This window comes from Quercus suber, unplaced genomic scaffold, assembly GCF_002906115.3.
Source record: "Quercus suber isolate HL8 unplaced genomic scaffold, Cork oak 2.0 scaffold_40, whole genome shotgun sequence".
Classification (NCBI taxonomy): Eukaryota; Viridiplantae; Streptophyta; class Magnoliopsida; order Fagales; family Fagaceae; genus Quercus; species Quercus suber.
The window spans coordinates 111,309-133,348 of record NW_027069505.1 but is presented as its reverse complement, the minus strand read 5'-3'; the positions used below and the strand labels follow the sequence as shown (position 1 = coordinate 133,348).

General features: G+C 34.3%; 2 protein-coding genes and 1 long non-coding RNA gene across 3 annotated transcripts in view; 2 read left to right on the top strand and 1 right to left on the bottom strand.

Moving 5' to 3' along the window:
- The window catches only part of LOC136066591 (uncharacterized), a 77,095-nt gene extending 55,917 nt beyond the window's left edge, over nucleotides 1-21,178 (top strand). The window contains exon 2 of the long non-coding RNA XR_010628079.1: nucleotides 21,089-21,178. This is a non-coding gene — a long non-coding RNA (uncharacterized LOC136066591). The remainder of the gene's footprint in view (nucleotides 1-21,088) is intronic.
- LOC112015283 (enoyl-[acyl-carrier-protein] reductase [NADH], chloroplastic) lies at nucleotides 8,894-15,264 on the top strand. The gene is made up of 13 exons (XM_024047672.2): nucleotides 8,894-9,040; nucleotides 10,298-10,611; nucleotides 11,104-11,213; nucleotides 11,322-11,377; nucleotides 11,450-11,534; nucleotides 11,620-11,667; nucleotides 12,688-12,762; nucleotides 12,840-12,951; nucleotides 13,085-13,136; nucleotides 13,229-13,280; nucleotides 13,391-13,448; nucleotides 14,506-14,604; nucleotides 14,705-15,264. Exons 2-13 carry the CDS (start codon nucleotides 10,335-10,337, stop codon nucleotides 14,857-14,859), a joined length of 1,179 nt encoding a protein of 392 aa, XP_023903440.1. The 5' UTR covers nucleotides 8,894-9,040; nucleotides 10,298-10,334; the 3' UTR covers nucleotides 14,860-15,264.
- LOC112015287 (non-structural maintenance of chromosomes element 4 homolog A) lies at nucleotides 17,613-21,392 on the bottom strand. The gene is made up of 7 exons (XM_024047674.2): nucleotides 20,854-21,392; nucleotides 20,678-20,758; nucleotides 19,977-20,229; nucleotides 19,761-19,851; nucleotides 18,929-19,145; nucleotides 18,726-18,817; nucleotides 17,613-18,274 (listed from the first exon to the last, which is right to left on the bottom strand). The coding sequence occupies exons 1-7, from the start codon at nucleotides 21,050-21,052 to the stop codon at nucleotides 18,014-18,016; spliced, it is 1,194 nt and encodes a 397-aa protein (XP_023903442.1). The 5' UTR covers nucleotides 21,053-21,392; the 3' UTR covers nucleotides 17,613-18,013.
- Nucleotides 21,393-22,040: the final 648 nt, after the last annotated feature.

Sequence of the window (22,040 nt, the reverse complement as noted above, 5' to 3'; positions counted from 1 at the left end):
TAATTACAAATTTTTTACAATCAAATCTATTTATTTTTTTGTTTTGTTGATGAAAACCTATTTAATTTTTTATTTATTAAGGCTTTAAATAGTTTTTTTTTTTTTTATCTTTAATAAAAAAAATGTCAAATGGTTAATTCAAATTTGATAGACTACTAGAAAAATATATATTTAGTAAACTAAATTTAGCACAATTACTTTGGATATCTTAATAGTTGAGGGAGTTCTCTTAAGAAATTCCTCTATGATATCTCAAGATCAATCCTTCATACACTTCCTATATATTTTTGTTATGAATTATGAGTTATTAAACTAGGCTAATAGGTTAGGCCAACGAGCTGGGCACGGGTTGGGCTACTGGGCTAGCCCACCGGGTACCCATGGGCATAAAAAATAGCCCATGGCCTGACCCACTGGGCTAGTGGGCTACCCATGGGCCTCAATAACAACGGGCTGGGCCGCCCATTAGCCCGGTGGGCCGTCGGGTTTCTGGGTCGGGCTGTGGGCCATGGGCTATTTGATGACCCTTACAATAAACTTTGTTATAGTAAATGGCTGCAATTTTCACTAAAAAAATTAACATGGTTAGAGATTTTGAAAACTCAATAGTTGGATTGTATGTTCTTTATATTCTTTATTGACATATCAAATTTCGTACCAATTGGATATTATTTACTATTTTATCCATAAATTTATTTTTTATAAACATTTAATTGATATCATAGTTATTGATTTTTTATCTTTTGAAAAGCCATGGAAAATATTAAATAAAAAATAAAAAATGTTATCCAATAGTGAATTTATCAAAATTTATATTTGATAAAAAAGATATTAAATGAAACTATAGTTAAACTTTGTTCGTTTAAATATATGCCACTTCAATCATGTGATGCATGGGCTTCTTCTTCTTTTTTCTTCTTTTTTAACTAGCTCTGACTCTGTTGAATGGAATCTCATCCTTGTTTTTGGCACCATTGGAAGCTTTAGTTAGGTATTTAGAGGAACGGACTATCCAATATCCCTTTACTTTGTTCTTCTCTCCTTAATGCTACTGCTATGAACAATAAAGGCCAAAGTGTATGATCCCAAGTGTTCTAACTTCCAAGCAAAATATTGCCAACCTTACCTTTGCCGATGACTTTATGATCTTTGTTGGGTCAAATTTAAAATCAATTATAGCTCTCAAACAGATTCTCATTGAATATAACTCTTTTTGGGTTGTCATCTAATCCTCTCAAGAATGAGGTGTTTTTTGCTGTTACCAATCATAGGCTTAACGACCAAATCCTCTCAGTTTTAAAATTTTAGGTAATCTTCCTGTGAGATACTTTCGGGTGCCTTTCACCTCAGGGAAGCTTTCTTGGCATGAATGTAAGTGCTTCATTAACAAAATTGGACACAGTTTGTATTCAGTGTAAAAATGCACTAGACACGTTGAAATTCAGACACGTGTCCAATGCGCTAATGCAATAGATATAAGCTCCACCCAACAAAATTAGTGACAGAATTAATTCTTGCAGTGCAGAATTGATCGTTTAATTTGTCAGTAAACTTCAACTCATTAAAGGATCTGTTGTTCAGTGTACTAGTCTAGCCTCTTTAATTTTCCTTAAAAAGTTTAAAATGGTGGAACAAAAGCTGAGTGCTTACTTGCGGCAGAGATTTGAAGGGAAGGCTATTGGTGATTAAATAGCATGGGAGGCTTTAAAAATTCAAAAATTTGAAGGTAGTACGGGCTTGAGGAAACTTTGGGATTGGAATAAGGTTACTGTGATAAGGTTTATTTGACTTCTTAGCTTTGTAGTGGTTCCTTCTGGGTGGCCTGAACGCATGCTACTTATGAAAAGGAAGAAGCTTGGATAATTCAAATTCCAAATGATTGCCACTAAGATCCACGTTTGATTATAGAATAGCATATAACTATGTAATTCACTTCTCTGCAAAGCGACCAATGTTACTATTAATGGTGATTGGTTTTGGCTTGCTACACATCTAATGATCTATTCAGAGTGGAAGGCTAGTTTGGACGAAGTGCTGGTGGGTGGTGAAAGATAAAGTGATCTGTTGAACATAATTTCAGTTGTCCTTGGCTAGTTTGGATGAAGTGCTGGTGGGTGGTGAAAGACAAAGTGATCTGTTGAACATAATTTCAGTTGTCCTTTAGCTTGGGAGCAGATAAGGCCATAAGGGAAGGTTGCCTAAGGTTGAATGGTGGAAACTCATTTGGATTTGAAACTATGTTCATAAAGCATGCTTACAACTAGAGATAAGACTTATCAAATGGGGCTATAAAGCAAAATTGTTGTCAAAGGATCAACCTTTTCTTTTGTTTTGGAAAATGCTAAAGTCACGTACTATTTTATAAATTGATAATGTGACGATTAGTTATTGGTTATTGGTAAGTAAAAATGTGATATTAATTATAGAACTATATGAGAACCAGTAAGAATTTGTCACATTAATATTTTGTAAAAATATTGTAAATAGTTTGTAATGGTAGCATTATTCTTTTTTTTTAATCAAAATCTCATTTTCTCATCTACAGCATATTCTAAGAATAATTCTACAATTACAAATTATTTTACAATATTTTTACAAACAGTTGATGTAAACAATTTTTATTGATTCTCATCTAAACCCACCACTAATTTCACTTTTTCACTTGCTAATAAATATTCATCACACCAACAATTGATAAAAAAAAATATTGTAAAATTATTTGTATCTTTATGAGTAACGGTTAGATTTTCAAAATTCACACTTAATATAAATATATATGATGAGTTTGTAGAGTTTTTTGGAGTTTGGAGAGAATCTCTTCAAACTTCTCATATATTTCTATTTTTTGTGTGAATTTTGAAAACCATTAAATTTCATGTTCCTTGTATTCTTAACATGCATATCAAATTTCGTTCAAATCAAATATTATTTACTATTTGATCAATTAACTTATTTTTTATATACAACTTTAGATTACAAAAACTTATAATTATAACATTTATTTGATGACATAGCAATTAATCTTTGATTTTCTTGAAATTTTGTAAGCATTAAGGATGTAATAAGAACATACAATCTAACAGTTAGATTTTCAAAATTCACACTTAATATAAATATATATGATGAGTTTGTAAGATTTCTCTTCAAACTAGTTTGGAGAGAATCTCTTCAAACTTCTTATATATTTCCTTTTTGTGTGTGAATTTTGAAAATCCAATCGTTAAATTTCATGTTCCTTATGTTCTTAACATGCATATCAAATTTTGTTCAAATCGAATATTATTTACTATTTGATCAATTAACTTATTTTTTATATACAACTTTAGATTACAAACACTTGAAATTATAACATTTATTTGATGACATAGAAATTAATCTTTGATTTTTTTTTTTTTTTTGAAATTTTGTAAGCATTAAGGATGTAATAAGAACATGCAATCTAACGGTTAGATTTTCAAAATTCAAACTCAATATAAATATATATGATGAGTTTGCAGGGTTAATCTCTTCAAACTTCTCATATATTTCTTTTTTGGATGTGAATTTTGAAAATCCAACCGTTGAATTTCATGTTTCTTATGTTCTTAACATGCATATCAAATTTCGTTCAAATCAAATATTACTTACCATTTGATCAATTAACTTATTTTTTATATGTAACTTTAGATTACAAAAACTTGATATTATAAAAAAAATTTGATGACATAGCAATTAATTTTTGATTTTTTTGAAATTTTGTAAGCATTAAGGATGTAATAAGAACATGCAATCTAACGGTTAAATTTTCAAAATTCACACTCAATATAAATATATATGATGAGTTTGTAAAGTGTCTCTCCAAACTAATTTGGAGAGAAATTTTATTCTTTCTTTAATATGAAAAGTTGCATGGCAAACAACTATTTATAATTTATCATAATTGGTTGGAAAGGAATGGAAAAGTTCATGGATGCAGAGTTAGAAATGAAGTTGATCTCTTAAAAAAAAATCATAGTTACATGTACATGGAAAGTTGTGATGTTAGATGATCTCTTAAAAATCATAGTTACATGTACATGGAAAGTTGTGGTGGATGCATTTAAAATCAATACAACATTTTTTGTATGGGCGGGACAGCAAAAAGGCTTTGGTAATGATAGAAAATATGAATTAGAGGCCCTTAAAAAACCCAAAACGTGGACTATCAAATAGTATCCCATGTGATTCTAATCCATTTGAGGTGAATGGACCAAGGCAAGAGTGGGTTAAACTATTCAAGTTGTACACGCTTGGGCTACACTCTTAAAGGTGAGAGAGCCCACCACCATTCATTGTTTCCCAAAACAAGACAGGCTTTTGCTCATGGTGACACTTAACTAATTATAGGATACTTTTTTTTTTCATTTTAAGTTCATAATTATTTGATTCGTTTGCCATTCTAGCAACACTTTTTGTTTTCTATAATGCTATTTGCAATTGTGTATCTTCTAGTTTCTTCCTTTTTGTTTTGGGGGTGTTGTGGTGGGTGGGGTGGGTGGGGGGATGGTTTGTATGTCTAAAATCTACTTGATTTCCATTTGAGTAAAAATAATCTCTTAGTACTCTCGGGCTTTGGGCATCAATGGGAGCTTGCTATCTTTTACAAAGCCTGCTAGACCATGAGTTTTAGGCCTTGAACATGGGTTTGGACTCCTAGCTTTGTCCCTGATTGTCTGGGTTTCATTCATATTTAATGGGGCTTTGTCCCTTCAAAATGTACAAACCTGAACCACAATAATATGGGCCACTGACATTTTAGCAGCAAAAATTGACTGTGCTTCGCCTCACAGTTAGTTTATGTTGGGCTTAAGCCTAAAGCAGCTAGGCCCATTAAGAATATTCGAATACATAACATAATCTAAACCCAACCCATTTAATAATCATATCAAACCCCCCCCCCAAAAACTCTAATACAACTTGTTTATTAAGTGAATTGACACAATATGGACAATTTCCAAATTTTAACCTATTTAATATGTAATCTAATAAAATAAAATGAAAATAGAGTTTTTTTTCTTTGTCTTGGGTAAATGATTAGAGGAGTTTCAATGAAAAAATTGTCAATATAATCATTAAAAAAAATTTAATTACTCAATTATATTTAGAATACAAATATGGTAGATAAAAGTAAGATTTATTTATATGAAAGGAGTCATCTATGATTGAAAAAATGGAAGCTAAGCAGATCAATATGGAATTGATCAATTTACTCTTTTACACAAAATACCATTCACAAAACTTGTATGTATTTGTGTTGTGTTTTTTTTTTTTTTTTTTTTTTTTTTTTTTTTTTTTTTTTTTTTTTTTTTTTTTTTTTTTTTTTTTTTTTTTTTTTTTTTTTTATAGAGTTTCAACTTATAATGTTTGCTTCTATGGGTTTTTTATCATCAAAGTAAGACATTAATAAGTTTTTGATATACGTGGGGATTAAATCCTAGATCTCTTATTCAATTATCAGAGGCTTCACCTATTATGCTAACTAGCTTGTAACTCTATTCACATGCATATAAATACTTAAAGATATATAATAAGATGCATAATATAATTCCTATATATAATTTAAATACTATTGATAATCATTTTTATATTTGTTAACTCTTTAAAAAAATTTGTAAGGATATTATTATATATAAAATGTAAATTGTCCTTTTTTTTTTTAAATTATTGTGAAGCACTTTTTTTTTTATGATTCATTTATTCTAGACTCTTTGGTTTTTATACTTAATAACTCATTTGGATGAATATTTATAATGTGGTCCCACATTTGATTCTAATTAAGAAATAAAACTCTTTAAGAATAAATAATGGGATAAGTACGCTACACCCACTAGTGGTTTGGGCGAAAATCACTTTGCCTACCCATGGTTTGAAAAGTATCACTTAACCTACCTAAGGTATGTTTTGTTTGTTTTCCGTAGCCCATCTATGTTAAAATCGGGGGCAAATAGGTATTTTTGTTCAAATTTTATGTCTCTCTTCTCCAAAAAAAAAAAAACACAAAAATGTAAGAGAAACAAGATCAAAAAGTGGTATAGGTCTCTCTCTTAATTCACATCAATCTTAAACATGAAGAACATACCAAAAAAATAAAACCCAGAATAACCTACACAAATAACCGAACAATACAATATCGAAACCAACGATGGTGATATTCTATTCACTCATCCCTTTCCCTGAGTCTCTCTCTTCCTCTTCCGGCTTTCTTTGATTCGGATTAGAAGAAGATAAATAAATAAAATTTGAAGAACACGACTTTAGTTAGTGAAAACAAAATTTTTTGAATGAAACCTAACGACAAACGATCACCGACAATTGACCATCAATAAAATCCACGAATGCATAACCAACATCCACAGACCACTGACCACGGACCATCAACAAAAGCCACAAACCTATCAACAAAACAAAGGCATCGACACCAGTACACAAACCCAAAACTTTGTAACCATCCGCCACCAATAAACCCAGAATCAATGATTCAAACCAAAACCCCTAGTGATTCAAACCAAAACCTAGAATCAATGACTCAAACCAAAACCTAAAACCAGTGATTCAAGCCAAAACCAAACCCAGAACTAGTGATTCAAAACCCACAAACTACTGCCAACCCACCACTGCAAAGGCAAAGAGAGGAGAAATTTGCATCATTGCCATTGCCTAAGGGACAAAGAGAAGGGAAAGTGGGGGCTGTTAAAGGAGCAATGGTAATGGACTTTTCATTGGATGACAGTGGTGTGACGTCGTTTTCGTCCTCTTCTTCTTCTTCACCCAAATTGCCCCGCAGGCTTCGCCGGAGACTCTCTGAGTCTAAGTCCCCGCAGAACTGTACTATCGAAGATATCGAAGCGAAGCTTTGCCACGCCGATCTTCGCCGCCAGGTCTCTCTCTCTCTCTCTCTCTCTCTCTCTCTCTCTCTCTCTCTCTGGGGTGGTTCTTGAATATGAAGACTCTCTCTCAACTTTACTTTTCTCAGCTGTTGTTGTTTTTTTTTTTTTTTTTAATTAATTACTATTATCACTAACAAAAAAAGGTTCGGGTTTGTTTACTGAGAAAATTAACGGAAAAAGATTGAGAATTTTGAACCTTTCTTTTTTGGTCTGGTTCTTGAAATTGAAAACTCAACTCTACTATTCTTGAAATTAAGGATTTCAGTTTTGTTTTGATCCCTCCCTTTTGATCTTGTTTCCCTTCCATTTTTGTGCTATTTTTTGTTTTGAGAGGAGAAAGATATAAAATTTGAGCAAAAATATCTATTTACCCCTAATTTTAACTGAGGTGGGCTACGAAAAACAAACAGAACATACCTCAAGTAGGTTAAGTGATATTTTTCAAACCACGGGTAAGTAAAATGATTTTCGCCCAAACCACAAGTGGGTTTAGTGTAATTATCCCATAAATAATTTAGGACATGTGGCGCAAAATTAAAACTCTAATTTTGAATTCTAATTTAAGTTTATCTTAATTTCACATAATATTATTATTATTATTATATATATATATATATTAAAACCCAATTTAATGTAGTATTCGTTAGCCGTGTCAAATATTCTCACCGATTATGGCTGTGTTTGTTTCAACTTCAAACTACTTCCGGAAATCAATTTCCGTAAAATTGATGTGTTTGGCTGCCTAGGAAAATTGGGTCAACGGAAATCAATTTACCCTTTGACCTAAAATAAGCCCTCACCTGGTGGAAATGCATTTCACCTTCCATTTTACCTCCAACCAATTTCCGGAAAAAAACTCTCTCAACTCTCCAAGCTCTCTCTCACACAGCAACACATCTCCAAGCTCTCTCTCACACAGCAGTACTCCGATCCGGTCCAGACCAAAGCTCCAAGCTCCAAGCTCCAAGCTCCAAGCTCAGCAGCAAGTTCAGACGTCCGATCCGGTCCAAGCACCGCGTCGCCTTCGCTCGATCTCGCCTTCGATCGCCAGCGATCGCCTTATATCCGAGCTCCGATCCACACTCGCGTCGCCTTCGCTCGATCTCGCCTCCGCTCGAGCTCGCCTCTGCCCGCGATCTCGCCTCCGCTCGAGCTCGCCTCTGCCGGCGACCCACGAACCCAAAGCCCAAAGTGTTCGACCCAGACCCAGACTTTTGTTTGTTTAAAGTTTGATTGTTGTTGTTGTCGCCGGAATCTTGTTGTTGTTGTTGTTGCTGTTGTTGCGTTGTTGTCGCCGGAATGAAAAAATGGTAGGAAAATAGCTATTTTCCTAATAGAACCAAACACATGAACTCAATTTTCCACAACAATTTTCATAATTCAACCAAACACTTAAAAATATTTTCCTTTTCTAGAAAATAGCATTTTCGAAAAATATGTATTTTCCGAAAAACATTTTACACGAAACAAACACAGCCTGTAATATCATTATTTTCATAAGTTTGAACACATACTAGTGCATGACGTCATGAATCAAATTCCAACAACTATGTGCAAGTAAAGACACGTGTTTCAAAAAAATAAAATTACAAGTAAAGACATTATTTTAAGAGTGATATTAGGACTATAATTTTTATCACAAATTACTCACTTGACAAGTTATGAGTGGTAGAGCGGTGGACTCCAGTGGTAGAACAGTGGACTCTCCACTTTTATTTCACCGCTCACGATTTTTCGGCAAATTAGTACAAAAATTGTGACAAAAGTTGTGTGATGACAATTTTTTTTAAAGAGGTGCTACGTCTATAATATTTTTATAATATTTTCATAATAAATCATAAGTGGTTAGTTGTTATTGGTTCAAATTTAAATCTAACACTAAGATTACTTTTTTTACTTTAATAATAACAATTAATATCAATTTGTCATTTAAGATTTGTTACAAGAATATTGTGAAAATGTTGGTGTCAAAGTAGCAAACATTTTTCGATCTACTTTGCTTTCGACATTTCCGAAGCGCCTCACTTTAGTCTTTTAGCTCCCAGTCCCAGTCCCAACCAAACCAACATCTACTTCTCTCTCATCGATCTCTTCACCATTTTGCTCTCCGCATTGCCGCCTTCTCTCACACAAAGGTCAATCTCTCTCTCTCTCTCTCTCTCTCTGTGTATGTATGTATTTATGTTGTTATTAAAATTGTTAGATGTTTGAGGTTAAAGTCCCCACATTTTACTTGATCCCTGCTTGTGTGTTTCTGGGTTCTGCTTAAATTTTTTCTTTTTTTATTATTTGTGGATTTATTTTTAGATTTTCCACTACAGTGTAAGTGTGTTTTGGGTTTTTTTTTTGGCTGATTGATGGGTTTTAATTTTTGGGTTTCTTTTAGATTTTTCACTTCTGTGTACCAAACTATGAGTTATTACTTTCATTAGCATGGTGTTATAAATCACGATTTTGTGAACGATAGTTTCACTAATTTGAAAGAAATAGAAATTTAAAAGAAGGAAATTTCGGGGCAACAGCAACATCCCCTCAACTCACTGTAGCAAAACAAAAATGAATGAAATTTAGATTAGCAATCATTGATTTTTTACCATAAATAATAAGAATTGTAATGAATAAAAAGGCTAAACAAAAAGTTTGCAAACTTTTTGTACCTAAAGTTTGTAATTTTGATTTTTGTTCCTGAACTTTAATAAGCTCTTTCTTTTTGTTCCTAAACTATTGAAAACATTATACTTTTTGTTCTTAAACTTTAAAATGATCTTTTTTCATACTTAAAACTATTGGGAAAAAATACTTTTTTTGGGTGCCTATTTTCACCCCTAAACCATTACGTGGTGATTCATATGTTCATTCTTGTGTATCTTAATCACATGAACTATTTAAGTCATTGATATAAGGCGCATGACGTTTAAATAATTCATATGATTAAAAGCACACGTGGATAGAAAATTGGAGTAATTTTCATCCAAACCGGTTGGAAAAAAAATTCTGTCCATTGTTATCTTCTTGCGTAATTTTGGATTGTTGAGTAAAATGAACTGTTTCTAGATTTTTATTTTTATTTGATTAAAGCCCTGGCAGAAGTTGGGCATGCAAGAATTGGACTTTTTTTTTTTTATGCTTTGAAATTTAATGGAAGAGGAGTACTATAAACTAATATATCTTATTAGAAGTATTAGGTTATAAATATATACATAGCAATATAAAGAATTGTCTTTTCTTTTTCTTTTTCTTTTTTTCAATTGGTAAATCACACTCACATGCATGGTGGATCTTGAACCTACGGCCTCTCCCATTTTAGCTAGAGTTCATTAGCATTTTCTTTACGAGATCTACTATACATTTTTTTAAATATATATTAATACGAGTGCCCTTGCTTCCTATAGATCTCTTTTCTCTAGTGTGAGATATCATTTACTGGAGATGGCAACAACAGCCGCTTCCAGCCTGCAAATTGCAACAGCAAGACCCTGCATTTCTTCTTCTCGCAGACTTTTCAAGGCAGGTGCTGCAATTCTTAGTGGCAATTCCAAGGAAGTATCATGGAATAAGCTTACAAGTGCATGCCATATATCATCCGTACAACCTTTCCAGCGGAGTTTTACATCATCGTCTATTAAATTTGATAATGTTGTTACAAAAGCAATGTCTGAAGCTACTGAAAACAAGCCTATCTCAGGGTTGCCAATTGATTTGAGAGGTCAGTTTTCTTTTGCATTTCTTTTTGTACGTATGCAATTCCTTCTAAGAGTTTCAAAGTTCTTGTGTTTATGGTGCTTTTGCTGTCCTTCTATTTCTTGTTAAGGGATAGCTTGTAACAGTTATGATTTGTCTTATAATTTTCATTGACCTATCAATTTGTGGCCTGTGATTGTTCAAAATTGTTGGTGGAAACTGTCACATTTAAAGGAACTACCTCTGTAACATCTTTGTTTCTCAACATCCACTTTTTCTTGGCTGTATTTCCTTGTGAAAGCTGGTCTTGTATCTGTAGCCAATATATTACTCTAAAGACGGCACTTTACCAAACCTCTTTGGGTTGCTAATTTTGTGGTGATATTGTCTTTCAACTTCTGCAATAATTCTCCTGGAATTGTTACCTTTAGTGAATCTGCTAAGTTGATACTTACAACAAGTATCCCTATTTAAAAAAAATACCACTAAAAACTAAAACGAGTTGCACTATGTGTAGGTAAGAGGGCATTTATTGCTGGTGTTGCTGATGACAACGGATATGGTTGGGCAATAGCTAAATCCCTCGCTGCTGCAGGGGCTGAGATTCTCTTAGGCACATGGGTGCCTGTAAGTAAATCATCCTAATCTTTAGGGTCGTGCATTTGATATTTCCTGTAATAGAATTCCCAAGACTCATGAAATGGATAACTACTAACCAGGAAGCTGCTCTTGTAGGCTTTGAACATTTTTGAATCCAGCCTGCGACGTGGAAAATTTGACGAATCACGTGTGTAAGTTTTTAATTAGGGAAACTGGGTATTACTTGTAAGTGGCCGGTACTAACAAAAAGTTTGATGTTTCAGGTTGCCAGATGGCTCTTTAATGGAGATTACTAAAGTATATCCTTTGGATGCAGTCTTTGACAACCTTGAGGATGTACCTGAAGATGTAATGGAGAGATTTATAGTCTTACAAAGTATAAAATGGGTCAAATCTGTTCTTGATTAACATATGGTGTTGTTAATTCTTGCAGATAAAAGCAAATAAACGCTATGCAGGATCCAGTAATTGGACTGTTCAGGTATAACATCATATTATTCCACTTTTGCTGTTTCAGTTTGAATTTTCTGTTGAGGAACATTTAGAGCCTAAATTGGAGTTTGAGAAAAGGTTTAAGTCATTTATTGACAGCCTACTTGAATTTGAATGAGATGTTAATGCCAAAATTCACATAAGACATGGCACTTTTCATACAGTCTGCACTTGAACAAAACAAACCTAGATGTAGGGCCAATGACATTTTTAAACTGAAATCCAAGCAGCACCACGTTAGGCTTGTCTTTTATCTTTCTTAGTTTTTTTTACCTTGCTTCTTAAGACACATGATTCATGTGAGTAATTGAATTTTTGGGTTGGTCTGTTAAAGTTGGACATTAATTTTAATTTTGTTTTGTAACTTAAAGGTGTCATGTTTCAAGCTCTAGAGTCTTGAACAAGCTCCATAAGTTTCTGGGTTACTTAGTGACAGAGAAGGGATAGTCAATGCTTTAAAATTTTGTAAAACTGCATATGTAAGCTGACATATATGAGGGGTGGGTTTCGTGCCCTCATAATTTGGTAGTACTATGGTCTTCTCAAATGTAAAGGTTTATAAGAGGTGGCAAAGCCTGCTATATTGTTCATCTTAGTTGACTAGCGTGCATTCCGTACCTATTACATGTGACTTGTATCTAATCTGAAGACTAAACTGTTAGCTGTAATCTGTTCTCTTTCTGTCATGTCACTATTTGAGTTTGCAATCAGTTCATTTGTTAGAAGGGTTTTCCCTTTGTTTTTGTGCTTGCCTTACCAAGCCTAGGAATTATAAAAACTTTGTTATCACTTATCATACAGCTATGCTTTGACCAGAAGATTAAGCCAACATGTAATTTGATTTATTTAAAGCTTTTATTAACCTTCAGTTGCTAGAGGCATATTTCTTCTTACTGGTTTTGAGATTTCATTAAAACATTGACCTATATGCTAAGACATGCAGACCCACCAACATTATCAAACATGACATGCTCTCTAATGTTCTACTCGTTCTTAAATTGTCTTGCAGGAAGTTGCTGAATCTGTGAAGAATGATTTTGGCAGCATCGACATTCTTGTTCACTCACTTGCAAATGGGCCAGAGGTACTTTTTTTTTTTTAATTGTGGAATATCTATGTGTCATTAATCTTAAAGTTAACAAGCTATCACCTCTTTAATAGGTCACTAAACCTCTGTTGGAGACATCCAGGAATGGATATCTTGCAGCTATATCTGCATCAAGTTACTCCTATGTTTCTTTACTCAAACATTTCATTCCAATAATGAATCCAGGCAATCTCCTATGCTCAATTATCCAAAATACTTTATTTTCTTCTTGTCCTTGGTTCTTTGCTTTTTTCATTGTTCTAGATTTACTGCATCAAGGCAAATGTGGAACTCATATGTATGGCTGTTGTTGTTACAGGTGGTTCTTCAATTTCTCTTACATATATTGCTTCTGAAAGGATAATTCCTGGGTATGTATGTCATGCACTGTTTGCTTCGCTGTTCAGTTTAAAGAGTTGTCATTTATCATTGGGTGATGGAGCTCTCGATATATTTTACTCAGGTATGGTGGAGGTATGAGTTCAGCAAAGGCTGCTCTGGAGAGTGACACACGAGTAAGTTTGCATTTCTTTCTACCTATCCATTTCTAGTTATTAGCACCACATTTTTTTAACCTCATTTTGATATGTTTTTGGCATATATTTTCATATGTTGATTCATTCAGGTGCTTGCTTTTGAAGCGGGTAGAAAACACAAAGTCAGAGTCAACGCAATATCTGCTGGTGACTTGGCCCTTCTTTTTTAAAATTCAATTTAAAGTTTTTCCTATCTCAGATTTTCTGCATCTATGTCATGGTCCACAAGAATTGTTCTTCATTGTTAAATCATAGCTATTGTTGCCAATGCTCAACATGTGTCTTAATGCTACTTTTCTCAGAGATAAGGTTTTGTTGGGGTTTCAAAAATCTCTTTGATACTTTAATCCTAGTGATAGTGTTTTTTTTTTTTTTTTTTTTTTGTGTGTGTGTATTAGGATATACTTAGTAGTAAATCTCTTTGATACTTTAATCCTAGTGATAGTGTTTTTTTTTTTTTTTTTTTTTTGGTGTGTGTGTATTAGGATATACTTAGTAGAATCTATATGTTTTCTATATGCGGATTGGTTGGTAATTCTTGAAACCACTAGCCTTGCCTCAACCCAATTACCCATCTTGCTCCATCTTAAACGAGCCTCATTGCCCTAGCCAGAGGTGGTTTAGCCGGTTCATTTTCTTCTTCAAATCCTGATCTTTAGGGATTAGGATCGTAGTTTGTAGGCGTAATTCTACTATATAGTTCCTAAATTCCTATCTGCCCATTTTAAAATGAGTGGATATGATTTTTAAAAAATAAATAAATACTATCATCATTTTGGAATCTACTTAAATTATTGACGATGTGTCCAAATTCAATCCACTCATTTCAAAATGAATGGATAGAATTTTAGGAACTCTATGGTGCAGTTACCAAAAAAGTCTAGAATATCTTAATCAGATCTTAAGCTCCTGAATTTCATGAAAGCTTGCTTTTACAATGACTGGCTTTAACTAACAATGACTTATTAATTCTCTGCTCAGCTAACATAATCCAACTAAATTGATTTTTGAGGCCTTAATAGTTCCATACATTGTATATTTGTTCCCACTTTCAGGATTTTTATTGTTTTAAATATTGGGTCCAGGGTCTGTTTGACCTCTTTGGATCTAGTTTCATACTTAGGCTTCATAAAGATGTCAAGTAGTTGCTGGTATTACCATTGCCTCAGTTTTCCTGGTTGATTGAAGTATCTTTGATCCTCAGGTCCACTAAGGAGCCGTGCTGCAAAAGCAATTGGATTTATTGACATGATGATTGACTATTCAATAGTCAATGCACCTTTGCAAAAAGAACTATCCGCAGGTGACTTTCCAGATTTTTCTTTGTCCTTCAATTTTACCTGCTTTATTCCTATTTCCACTATTTTATCACATTTTACTGAGTTCATAAGCTGATTAAACAGATGAAGTGGGGAACACAGCTGCCTTTCTAGCATCGCCTTTGGCTTCTGCCATCACTGGTGCTGTTATATATGTTGACAATGGCCTGAACGCAATGGGTGTCGGAGTTGACAGTCCAATATTCAAGGATCTTGACATTCCAACAGATAAGCACTAGGACAACCACAAATTGGTTTATAGTAAGCCAGACTCCGAACTTCAAGTTTAGCTTTAATGCTGCTAGTTTTCTGCTCCTTTTTTTCCCGATCGGCTTCAACCTAGGATGGTTTGGCTAGTGGCCCCATTTTGTTGTGAGAATTTTTCTTTGCCTTTCTTAGGGACTACAATATTTTCTTGGGGGCAGGTGTTGCAGAGGCCCCATGTGGGAGTCTTGGACCTTTGAAACACTAATAAGATTCATGTTTCTTAGACTCTTCAATTTTTCTTTTTTAATTAATAGGTAAAGTGTTGAACCTACGTCTATAAGCTCCATCCCATTCTTGTAGGAGAAGAGGTATCATTTGAACTTGAAGTCAATTGTACTGTTCCTTTTCCAAAAAGAAATAATGCCTTTTTATGGTTATGTTTTGTGATGTCACACACTAGGCATCGTTTTTTTTTTTTTTTTTTTTTAAATTAATTTGATGGCATCAAGTATTTGAGAATAATTTATTAGCATATTAATTTTTAAGTCATGCTCACACATGAATTCATGATACCAATACTGTTAAAAATTTGCGACTTATTAAAAACAATCAAATCCAATTTTGTCCTGCTACACTTAAATCAATTTGGTAACGAAGAATTCAAAGCCAACCACAATTGATTTGTGTGTAATTGGATAGAGCCATAGGAGCAATTGGATACATTGGTATGAACCGTACTCATCGGTTAACTAGTTCAACGTTCTGGGGATCATATATAAATATATAGAAGCAAGCCCTTCAGCTTGGAATTTAATTATCAGTAATAATTGCTACAAATTTAGTTTAGAATCTATACATCCACAATCCTGTCAAAGAGCCATTCTTAAGTCCAAAAGTCTAATGATACAAAATCTTATAACTTTGTTTACAATTATTGAAATGACATCATTAGAGCATTCACATTAGGAATGGTATATGTCATATATTGGTTCAATTTAGCATAAAAGCCCTAAACAACCTTTGCATCCGGACTTGTAAAAAGCTACTATTGCAAAAAATTTGTAATTGTGCTACAGCGCAATTTTGTAACTCAATTGTAAAACAAAATACAATATTTTATTCTAAATATCAACTCTCTCTCATTCACACAACACAACCTCTCATCTCTCTCTCTCTCCATTGCTGAGCTTCACCAAGCCTCTCTCTTCTCTCTTAAATTCACACGGTCTCTCATCTCTTACTCTCGCCATCGCTAAGCTTCACCAAGCCAATTTACTCATTTCATAAACTCAACAATCTAGATAGCCCTACCCATTTAACTCTCCACTCTATCACTCTCTCTTCAAATCGAGATTCTCAAGGGTTTTTGGGTTTGGGTTAAGATTTTGTTTGCAAAATCTCAAAACGAAGCTCCGTCAATGATGGGTTTGGATAGGTGGGTCAGGTGATGGGTTTGGATAAGTGAATCGGTGTATCATAGGTCAGGTGGTGGCGTGGGTTTGGATCAAAGCTGGGTTTTGGATTTTGAATTTAGGATCGGCATGGATTGACAGAGATCGAAGATTGTGGTGATTTTTTTTTTTTAGCTTGGTTTGATGGTGGCTCTAATGATGGGGTTTTGGCTTAGTTTGAATTGATGCTTTGATGGGTTTTTTTTTTTTTTAATGTGGTTTTGGTTTTGGTTTGATGGTCTAATGGGTGGTGCTGGGATATGTGGGCGTGATTGTGTGTTTTTTTTTTTTTTTTTTTTTTTTTTAAATGTGGTTTTGGTTTTGGTTTGATGGTCTAATGGGTGGTGCTGGGATATGTGGGCGTGATTGTGTGTTGTTGGTGGCATGGTGGCTATGAGGGTGATTGTGTGTTGAACTATTTTGATTTTATCTGTTGTGGCCGGTGCTAGAGATTGAGGGAGAAAGAGAGGAAAATGAAGAGAAAAAGAGAAATAGTAAAAAAAGAAAGAATAAAAAAGAATATTTAAATAAAATTGGAAAAAAAAAAATTTTGGAATGTTGGGTGTATTGTAAAATAGTATGGTATAATTGATAAAACAACTTTTTGAAAAAATAAGATAGGATGCAATTTTCAAATGTAAATGCTCTTAAAAATGTACAATAAAAATAAGATCAACTACGAGACTATCTAAAAATTATTATACACTAAATCACCTCAACAAATAAAATGTCACTAGTACGCTTCTGCCTCTTACTCTCTGGTCTCCTCTCAACTCTCAAATATGAAATACCTCCTCTTAGTTCTCTCTCATCCTAACACAATCACTCACATAGTTTTCCTCTCATCTCTCTTTCTCATTTCATCCATTAACACAAAATCACCTCTCTTTCTCTTAAGAATTTCCCTCATATTCTCTCCTTTAAGCTCTCTCTCACAGAACCACAACCTCTGCGTATCTATTCCTCACCAGATCGCCAATTCCTCTTTGAAACTAACATTCAAGGCAATAACAATGGCAGCAGCATACTTGGCAACGGTGATGATTTGAGTTTGAGCTTGGGCTTGAGTTATGAGTTTTTCATTGAAGGTTTGATTTTGGGTTTTCCATTGATAGGTTTGTGTTGATTTTTAATTTGATTTTCCATTGATTTTGGATTTGATTTTCCTTTGATTTTGGGTTGATTTTGTGATTTGATTATCATGTAATATAATGGGTTGTGATGGTGGTTGGGCTGTCTGGGTGGATTTGTAGAAAAGTTCTCTGTTGTTTGGGCGAAAAGAAGAAGAGTGATAAAGAAAGAAGAGAGAGATGACGGGAAGAGAGACACAGAAGAGACAAAAAGGGTACCACAATGTTGAAGGTACAATGAATATATTAGCCTAACTTACATAATTTACATAATTTTAGCCTAACTTACACTGAATATATCCCCCCAAAAACAGTGGCATGGTTGAACGAACCCAAAAGAGACAAAAAAGGTGCCACGATGTTGAAGGTACCTAGCGAAATACATGGAATCTAACTACCAAGGGAGAGAAAAGGTACCGCAATGTTGAAGGTACCTAGCGAAATAGTTGGAATCTAGCTACGCAACAAGAAAAGCTAATGAACATACCTATAATATACATTGTAGGACACAATAAATATGCAGCAAGCAACTGGACAAAAAGAGGGAAACCTCTGCATGTTGCTATTGTTTTGGGGGATAAATCCACAAATTTCTACTATTGCCTTCAATTAAGCTTACGTTTACACCTACGACTTGCATTGGCCCTTGTGGGATCGCTATCATTATCACTATCAGATGATTCTTGTTGAATGGATTGTTCCTGCACAACCCGGCCACGGTTCCTGGACAGTTTCCTAATTGGCGTTGTGGGCAATGTTGCTTGGCAACTATTCACTGCTGGCTCTGCCTGGGTAGCAGCTGATGAGTTTGAGCTGTTCCTGTGTGGCATCAGCTCCTCTTCATTTGGCATAACATCCATCATTAACTGCAAAAATGCAATCAGAAGTTGTTTATCAAGGTAAAAAATCAAACAAATTAAAAAGGTACCTGAAAGAAAACCATTTATGCTATCAAGAGAGACATGCACTAACAGAACCTCACAAAAACCGTACTTTTGGCTTTGCAGTAAAAAAGAACTACTTTTTTTTAAGTTCCAAATTGCAGGGTGAAGGTAAATTTACTGTTCCTTGTAGCTTAACTTCACACTAATTCTGAAAGTTCGTTTAAACAAAAAACAAAAATTATACAATACAGATTCAATGCAACTGATCATTACATAGTTTTAGCAACCTATTGCCACTAGACAGATACCATGTGCCCATGAAGAGGATAAGAGAACTCAGGCTTCACGAATGACTCAAATACAAGGCACGCACAAAAATGTCATTCATGAAAGCAGAAGAGATAACTTAAGCACTCAAGGCACACAAATATACCTTCCAATCCTTGAAATCGAATCTGAACACAAAGTGACCATAAGCAACCTCGCCTGACATAACAGAGTTGGCAGCAGGAGCATTCCTTGGTGCTGAGAAGGAAAACAAGTAACAAATAAGCCAACAGAACAGAAACCAGAAGGCTTAAGACATGTCAGTGGAAGCAGAAATTCTGTTTATATTTTTTGACCAAATGCACTTACAAACATGATGAGAGCCATTTTCATCAACATTTATTTCAGCTCGCCCATCTTTAACTAGGAATGACAGAGCAAATAAATTTTCCACGGTCTGTGCAAAGGACTTTCTATTCAATATCAAACTCTCAAGTCTAACACGCTTCATCCTCCTTAATATCCCAAACATTGTTGCCATATTCTTGTCAGTATCTGTTTTTTCTTCTTCCCCAGCACCATCTAGCTGTGACACACATAATAGATCCAGGTTAATGCTCACATTGCTATAGCAAGGTAGAAGTATCAATTTAATAATTCAAGAAAAGAAAAAAAAAATTACATCAAAGTTGCTCTTGGATCATAAACCTAGGCATTATCATGAAAGACTAGACCACAGATACACAACAGAGAACATTTTAAAAATAGTGGCTTGTGTGAAGTGTGAACAAGCTTTAAGAAATTCCCATAAAAAGAATTTGCAGTAACAAGAAAGCTAAGAAACATAAAATCTAAAATCAAATCATTCAACAACATACTTATAGTTTTAACCTTTCTTCTAAAATAGGAAAAAATATATATATGGATTTAAAACCTTTATTTTTTCCAGATCTAGCAGGGAAAGCACCTTTTAACAACATGAATTCAAGCATAACAACCTTAAAGCCACAATCAATATAACTTTTATACTTGTTAACAAAGCAGCGTTTGATCAACCTGCTGTTTATAAAACCTCTTATCTACAATCCTAACTACCCATATCCTCTATCCTTCCATTAGAGACAAATCTTACACACAAAGAACATAGCAAAGTTAGTCCCAATTATATAAACAGCAAAGCTGGGACAGAAAGCAATGTCACCTCTTCAGGATGAGCACTTTCAGTTGGCTTTGTGCGTCTTCTCTGAACCACAGTCTTTCGAGGCTTCAACTCGGTATTCATAGGTCCAAGCCTGAAGAAATTAACAAAAGTAAAATGGGTGACAAAACCATTAGTCAGAATGCGTTAATACAACAAGAAATGCATATGGTTTTGATCAGCGAGCACATTAAGATAAAAGGTAAAAAAGAAACTCACATGGTGCAACATCCATGAGCCTTACTGAAAATCGGTGCAACAGCAAGACCAATATCTTTCCAACAGACCATAATCGGAGCATCCTCTTGGGTGGCAACCCCCCTATTGGATCCCCCATATTGTTTGAGCAAACAGCTAACGAATTCTGCAGGTGTGATACCCTCATTGGAATGGGATTTCACGGAGCTCGCCAAGGTATTGGCGATGTCCAAGAGGGCCTCCGCATCAGCAACTTGCTCCCTTGGCTTCTGAACTGGAAACCCAATATAGGTAAACACAAAATTTAGATACCCACTTTCATATAAGCAAATCAAGAAAATTCAAATAAGGACATGTAGCAAACCCTAGCATTTTCAAATTATACAAACTCCTTTACGATAAACTAACACTTATGCCAAAAGATCGAGCAATTTAAAAAAAATTATAAATTTAATCATTTAACTATTATTCTAACACTTTTCACAGACCTAAAGACAAAAAATATTCTAGCTAAGCAATCCCAATACAACTTTTTTGAACTAGCAAGTACAATTTTTATCTAATTTTATACGGAGCTATAAAAATATTGATTACATAATTCTTTCCTCTGCATTTATCAGAAGGTTACTCAATTTTTCGTTTTTAATCATGAAGACTCATTTTCCTTACTTTTTCAATTTTCTCAGCAACCAAACAAAATTTAAGAAGAAAAAAAAAATTACCCAATTCATGCAACCTCTCCACTTCACCAATGATAACGCTGAACTTTTCCGATTCTGCCTTCGTTAAATCGTCTCTTTCATCTGCAACAACCAAATCACATAAATAAAATAAATTTCTTTTTTATTTAATAAAATAAAAAAAAAATTCAGAAGGGAAAATATCATACACTCCGTACCTTTAATCATATTCATGACGGCGAGGTACTTAGACCGGAGAACCCGCCGATCCAAGCGACTATCCCGGGTCGACTCATCGTTACCCGCCGCGTCAACTCGGTCTCCGCCGCCGCCGCCGCCACTGCCACTCGCCTTCTCGCGCTTCACGGCCCTTAACGCTTCTTCGTTGTTAACAACTCTGCTTCTTGTCTTCCGCATAGTCCCAAACTTTTAGAGAGACAGAGACAGAGACAGAAAAAAAAAAAATTTAAATTGCAATTGGTAATTAGGGTTTTGAATTTGAAAGAGAGTAAAAAATGAGCGAGGAGAGGAAATGCCTAAAAATCTTGCTTAAAACAGTGGGGTTTTTATGGCAAGGCTTTATTTGTTTTTTTTTTTTTTTTTTTGGTACTACTTCTGTGACTGACACAGTTCGTGTGGTTTTTTAAAAGATTTGGGATTTGAAATTCGGTTTTATTTTAAAGGAAGGTCGTATTTCCCGCTGATGTGAAAATTTAGCGTGTTTTGAAAGTTTTGGCTGTGGCGGTGTGGCTTGGCCTGACCGCCTGGGTGAGAAATATCAAATATTTGTAGAATGGGCTGGACCAATTTTGAACGCTTAGGACAAGCCTTTGCTGGGCCTAACAACATGTATACCAACTCATTCTTTGGGGGGTTTCTTTTTTTTTTTTTGGGTAAAAGTCTTTGGGGGGTTTCAATTGCAAGGTGGGATGGAATCTAGAAAATGGTGTTAAAAATTGGAAAGGTGGAAAAATTGAAAATAGGTCCAGTATTTGGTCTTTTCCAGTTAAACCATCGGTTTTTGATCCAATTTGGTTTTTAAAACCGTTTATTGAGAGAGTTGAAGAAAAATTAATGATGTGCCTACAATATTTTCACAATAAAATCTAAGGAATAAAATGTTACTACTTCTAATCTATAAAGGAGTTGAAGCCAAATGATTCGACCATAAATACAAACAATAGAATATTTTAAAGGCATGAGACATCGTTTTGTACAGCAGTTGTCTAAAGAGTAGGAGATTTTAAATCAATACATACATGGGGCATAGGTGGTTACTGGATAATTTTTAATAACGATGAGTTAATCACAATATCCACAATGAATGAATTTATAAAATGTAGACAAACGATGTTGGGAGATGACATGTTGGATGAACCTCCCTCATGAAGCTGCTTTTATTTTT

Excerpts from the sequence above, each read along its gene's own strand:
- LOC112015287 (XM_024047674.2), bottom strand. The coding sequence starts at position 21,052 with ATGCGGAAGACAAGAAGCAGAGTTGTTAACAACGAAGAAGCGTTAAGG. Across the intron at positions 19,852-19,976 it reads GCTCATGGATGTTGCACCAT|GCTTGGACCTATGAATACCG; the intron begins GTGAGTTTCTTT and ends TAATTTCTTCAG. Across the intron at positions 18,818-18,928 it reads AAATGGCTCTCATCATGTTT|CACCAAGGAATGCTCCTGCT; the intron begins GTAAGTGCATTT and ends TTTCCTTCTCAG.
- LOC112015283 (XM_024047672.2), top strand. The coding sequence starts at position 10,335 with ATGGCAACAACAGCCGCTTCCAGCCTGCAAATTGCAACAGCAAGACCC. Across the intron at positions 11,535-11,619 it reads TTGAGGATGTACCTGAAGAT|ATAAAAGCAAATAAACGCTA; the intron begins GTAATGGAGAGA and ends TAATTCTTGCAG. Across the intron at positions 12,952-13,084 it reads CATTCCAATAATGAATCCAG|GTGGTTCTTCAATTTCTCTT; the intron begins GCAATCTCCTAT and ends TTGTTGTTACAG.